The 6,089-nt window shown below is 33.7% G+C and overlaps 1 protein-coding gene across 5 annotated transcripts in view; it reads right to left on the bottom strand.

The window, feature by feature from the left end:
* Positions 1 to 305: 305 nt before the first annotated feature.
* The window catches only part of LOC126817600 (chromodomain-helicase-DNA-binding protein 1), a 75,374-nt gene continuing 69,590 nt past the window's right edge, over positions 306 to 6,089 (bottom strand). For 4 of the 5 annotated variants that reach the window (XM_050544672.1, XM_050544673.1, XM_050544675.1 and 1 more), the window contains 7 exons: positions 5,446 to 5,624; positions 5,012 to 5,114; positions 4,407 to 4,567; positions 3,894 to 4,073; positions 3,518 to 3,613; positions 3,012 to 3,236; positions 306 to 2,768 (listed from right to left, as the gene is read on the bottom strand). In XM_050544672.1, coding sequence (XP_050400629.1) covers positions 2,654 to 2,768; positions 3,012 to 3,236; positions 3,518 to 3,613; positions 3,894 to 4,073; positions 4,407 to 4,567; positions 5,012 to 5,114; positions 5,446 to 5,624 — 1,059 coding nt within the window. In that variant the 3' untranslated portion in view covers positions 306 to 2,653. The remainder of the gene's footprint in view (positions 2,769 to 3,011; positions 3,237 to 3,517; positions 3,614 to 3,893; positions 4,074 to 4,406; positions 4,568 to 5,011; positions 5,115 to 5,445; positions 5,625 to 6,089) is intronic. The other variant, XR_007679064.1, reaches the window with a different exon arrangement.

The raw sequence follows: 6,089 nt of genomic DNA, 5'->3' as shown, positions 1-6,089 counted from the left end.
ATACAAAATTATGCAGTCATGTATGTGCGTTCCCAATAGTAGAGAGGATAAGCCATCTTGAATTTATGTGCATGCCACCATGTACACAGGACATCAGTTGTTTGTCCCATCCAAATGACTATACACGGTTCCTTGCTAGACCATTCATCCTTACCCACTAACAAAGGGGAACCCGCCCCTTAACAATTAGTAAATCCCGAACAAGACTAGAATTAGTAAAATGATTTATTTGTATGTAGAAATTCCTCCCACTGACAAAGAGGAAACCACCCCTTAACATTTAGTAAATTCCAAACAAGACTAGAATTAGTTAAATGATTTATTTGTATGTAGAAATTCTACATGATGTATATTTACATTGTGTGGACATGGATGGGAAGGGAGAGAAAATATTTACAATTTATCTTACAGTTCATACAAGACTCCTTACAGACCAGGAACACAATTTATACAGCAATAACATTCATACAACCTTTATAATTTGTGTACAAAATAAACATCACTCTTCTTAATAACATTGTACTCAATACAACTTCACCTTTTCTAGCTTTTAATGTATCCTATTAACTGAGTTATGAAATCTATGAGCCTGCACACACTAAAGATTATTTGTCGCCAACAGCCCAATTACTTGTTTGTGACAATCGTTTGGGTAAAAAACTCAATACACAAGTTTCCCTAAACACAATTTCTCATTGATGACATTCTGATTGTATGTCACGCACTAGAATTTTCGCATACAATAATTAGCTTAGTAGGCTTAAATAAACCATCTACATTATAAAAGTGTGCATTTGGAAATATATTTAATCAGCCAACATATACTGTCAGCGATGGAATGTCTACTAATAGAATACATTATTGAACCTTGAAACATTGGGGACAAATTGCCAGGCTGTCTGTCACCACAATCCAATTATTATTCATCAGTCACAGACATAATCTGGTGTGCATAGGCCTAAGAAAAATAAATGGTAATAATGCATGATTTTGTTGGTGTTTAAGAACAGAAGATTTCTGTATTAACAAGTCAAGTACCAATCAGATCAGACCAATTATATAAGCCAAACACCTACTTCTGCACAACATCCATAAAGATGTCCTATTGTGGAAATTAAGTGTGGTTTAATGGTCGAGTGCGAGGCATTAAGTAATATATCCCCATATTACGAAATGTAATATATCCCCATATTACGAAATGTAATATATCCACATATTACGAAATGTCTTGTACGGCAACATCAAAGGATGATGTCACATCTGTATTTTAAATCCGTACAAGCTTCAATTTGGTCTGACCAATCAAGAAACCTGATGTCTTTATATCATAACCAACCAATCAAAAATTGAAGTCTTAATGTTTATCCTTTTAAATCAGCTTAAAATTTATTTGCCTAGTTTTTAACAAATTCTGCACAAACTAAATTTAATTACTGTTGACCACAAAGCAAGAAATTGCATAAGCAAGTTGGATGCCAGAGAAAAATTTATGTAAGTTGTAAATAGAATACAATACCTATAAGTCAGCATATCAATTAGGATTCATTTCATCAACATATTTTAAAATGTTTCAATCTCTATACAGATTTTTTTTCAAATGTAAAGTAATTTTGTCCTTGAAAAACCTTTTACATATACATGACTCGGAGAAAAAAAGAAATACAGGCGCCTCTGAAAAACACGCTGTCGGGAATGTGTTTCTAAGAGAAGTTTTTTTCTCAAAATCTTTGAAGAGACAACAAAATTCAAAATAAATACCTTTTTAAATTTCATTATATACATAAATACAATAATGGCAATCTCACTCTTCTTGCTAGCTTCTAATGAATCAGGACAACAAAAGCTTGTAAAAATTTTCAGTATAATAGTATGTACACCACAATTTTCATGAACAAAACTTTAACACAAAAGCCAGCTCTTAATATTAAACTAAAAATACATTGCATAGAAAATAGTTTGGATCTAAAATAAAGCACACTATGGTATTTGGAACCCCTGAGTTCTTATTAAAGTTTTTTTTTGTTTTTTTAATTATTCACTCACACAGTAGATAAATGCAAACACTGTATAGAAATATCTGACTTCTCCCGACTACAACCTTATTTTAACATGAACAACATTTGGAAAGGAAAGGAATGGAGTTTAATGTCTTAACTTCAGCCATTTTGAGACTAACATGTATGTATGGAATCAGTACTCAATAACAACTGTTTGGTGATAGTATGCAAGATATAATAACTGAAAGCTAACATCAAGCCTGTTTGAATATATAGCTTTTAAATTATGTAGTTACCCCATACTTATTTTTACTGTGAAGATACATTTTTCCCACTTAAAATCTCTCAAAAACTCACTCACACACAGATACTCATTTAATCATTTAATAGGAACATTATGCAACACTCGGCTGGCAGTCATATCTAGTTGATGAGCAATAAATAAGTTCCAAATAACTGACATGAGACATTTTGAGTCCGGTAACAGTGTTTGTGAAAATCAACACACAGTGGCTGTATGAGTAGTCATAAGGCATTATCACAGCTTTCAACGGGGCATTTAACAACTTCCTGTACGTGTTGGATTAAACAGCACAATACAGCACCAAGGAATCACAGATTGAAACATATAATAGGTCTCTAACTATCATATATAACTAGGTAGGACTAGTTTGTGGACGATTTGCATCTAATCGTGGATCTTTGGATAATCTTCTTGAATGATCAGAATAGTCGTCACTCTTTCTTTTTCTCTCCCTCTCAGTCGACGAACTACAAGACAAAAATATGTTTATTATTGGTCACATCATACAATATTTGCACTTTATCCAAGAAAGTGTATTTAATGGTTTTCCAATGTATTGTTTGTTTTGAATGTTTTTTGCTGTTCAATTATCCTGGATTTTTTTAATTGATAGTTTCTGCAAAATAGAATCAGAGTTGGGGAGGGTGTGTGTGTGTGTGTGGGGGGGGGGGGAGTCCAATTTGAACAAATTGTAGTTGACAATGATTTACCTTTTGGTCCAATCTTCACCTTGTCTAGAGTAATGTGCCTCTTGATCACGATAATGTCCACCATAATCTGACCTTGATTCAGTACGATATGTATCTAAACGATACTGTTCACTACGATGAGATGTATCTCGACGTTGATAAGGATCAGATCTATAATTTTGGTTGTCCCGATCATGCCGATGATAACCTGTGCTGCCATGATGTCGCTGATAATTATTGTTGTTTCTAAAATAATAATGAAAAATTAAAGATGTAATATTAAGTTTTCTTGTAAAAAGTGATAAATTTGTTTTAGGGTTCAATACAAAAAGATTTTTTAAAATACGGTGTTTCAAAGACAAAATTATAAAAATGTGTCAATTTTAAAACAATATTTCATTTCTTCTTTTATACATAACAATGTGCTTAGGAAATATGTTAAATTTTCAATTTCTCCATCTTATGTAAAGCCATTGCAGTAGTTGAGTTCCACCACAGCAAATAAAATAAAAGTAAAGCGTCATTACCTGTTATAAGAATCTGTCTGTGTTTTATAATCATGATGAGATCTATGAGAATCATAATGTTTTCTACTACCATATGCCCCTGCTCCTCCATCATATCTATAATAACAGACATTCGACAATATAATATCCTTCATTTCTAGTCAACCTAATTACGATATTAACACAACCACACTACAGCTTTTTTCATTAAATAAGAGTTTAGTATGGCTTTCACTGTTCAATTTTTTTTGTCAGAGACTATGTATCAAATTTTGCTGCCTATGCATTCATTTTCTATAATACATATTCAATTGTACAATAAAGCTTTAATTATGCTAAAGACTAAGCTACAAAATCCAAGAAGCATCAAGCAATCAAGGTAAATGCCATAGCTTACCTGTTTCTAGGTGGTTCCTCAGCACGAGCTAATGGACTAGCTAGCTGCCATCTTTCTACTGGACTAGAGCTATTGCTGTTTTCATGATGTAGTGAATCTCTACTAGCTGTACTAACAGCATTATGGAATGATGAATGACTACTACTTTGTGTAGTAGATGTTTTTTGACCGTTACTTGTACTATAATAAACATGAATTATTATAAAACTTTCCTTCAATGAGCATTTAATGATAAAAATTTATTCAAAATTCATGGATCAATGGGAGAGAGAGAGAGAAATGGGTTTTAACGTCCACTCGACACAAACTAGGTCATTTTGGGACTAACATATGGTTTAATTTTTTTATTTCAATAATTCGCTTGCGCGTAGGGGTCTTTAGCAGTGGGAGGAAACCGGAGGACCCGGAGAAAACCCACGAGGTTGGACAGGCAACCCTACTCCCTGTCACGTACAACCGGCGAATCGAAACTCCGCCAGTATGGATCAATGGAAAGAATAGATGGATACTGACCTGTCTTTACTTTTGTCACTTTCACTATGATGTTTTTTATACGATGTATTATCTTTCTTTCCAGAATCACCTGATTTCTCTAATGGTCGTTTTTTACGGTTTGACTTACTGGAATGTTGATCAGGTAAACTCAGATTGGAAGACTCTGACACTATCTTTGGCTAAAAAAACAAAAGTCATTTTTTATTCTTTTCTCATCTTTCTGCGCGCAAACAACGTTTACCTCAATTGAGTAAATGCATATTTTATCAGTTTTTTGTTTCAGTAATAGAGATACAGTGGTAATGAATATGGGGGTACTCGATTGAACGTTCCAGAATTGAATTCTCTCAATCACAAAAATAGTGACAATCGACTGAATAAGTAAATATCTCAACCAACCATGCAGCCGAAACATATTTCTTGTGTTTAATTACGTCACAATTCTACTCACACCACCTTCGTTGTCGGGACTGACAGAACTGTGACAGAACTGAATTCCGCGTTACTCAATTGCAATTCTGTCAATTCGGGACATTCTGGACTGTGAATTGACCATCCCCTATGTATTACTGACAGACAAGGATTTGTTCTTTAGATTCACCATTAGTACACATATAACTCACTTTTTCTTTTCCTTTAATACGTTTTTTAACAGCTGATTTATATAACTTATGAAGTTTACTGGCATCAAGTTCTGTAAACCGTGATACAAACAACCATAGATAACTGTAATAAAACAATATACATATATATATATATACATACATAATTCTTCATTCAAATGTCTACAAATTGTCTGTAGCTTAATCAAACTGGCAATCTAATTTAAACCTTTTTGGGAACATGGACCGTTTGTGTGATTTAAAGTCAGTAAAATTATCATCTCAGAACCTTTCAGAATTTAATTTTTTTTTTTTTTATCTCACTCGATTGTCACTATTATGGGGATTTAGAGACTTCAATTCTGGAGCGTTCAATCGAGTATTCCCTATAAAATATATCTGCAGGATATCAATACAATCTTTATTATCATTCTAAAATATATACTATATCTTACTTCCTCCACAGTCGAATACGTTCTTGATCATTGATACGTTCTAAACACTCCGCTATTCTATCTCCTATTTTCAATAAACAGGATTTCATATGGTTTATTTGTTCTTTTTCATTTAAACCATCTTCTGGATTATCTAATTGTTTTAAGGCTTTCTTTACTGGTCTCATTTTCTCTTTACACTGTAAGTACACAATACTTCTTTTTAAAATACCTTAAGGCATTATGGAAAAAATAAATAAATCTGGTTCTGATACTGCCATGTCCCTTGAAAAGGGCAACATGACAAGTTTTTATTTCAAAAAAATCTTCAGATTACCGTAAATTTCAAGGCACAAAGGGAAGTAGAGAGAGAGAGAAATGGGGTTTAACGTCCACTCGACACAAACTAGGTCATTTCGGGACTAACATATGGTTTTTAAATTTTATTTCATTAATTCGCTTGCGCGTAGGGGTCTTTAGCAGTGGGAGGAAACCGGAGGACCCAGAGAAAACCCACGAGGTTGGACAGGCGACCCTATTTCTTGCCACGTACAACCGGGGATTCGAAACCACGCCAGTCGACTCAATGACAGACTTTATGATACAGCGCGCGCACGCTAACCATTCAGCCATCCAACTCCCCACAAAGAGAAGTAACAAACATT

Source organism: Patella vulgata, chromosome 4 (genome assembly GCF_932274485.2).
Source record: "Patella vulgata chromosome 4, xgPatVulg1.2, whole genome shotgun sequence".
Taxonomy (NCBI): Eukaryota; Metazoa; Mollusca; class Gastropoda; family Patellidae; genus Patella; species Patella vulgata.
Note: the sequence above shows the minus strand (reverse complement) of the source record. Positions and strands in the feature narration are given on the sequence as shown.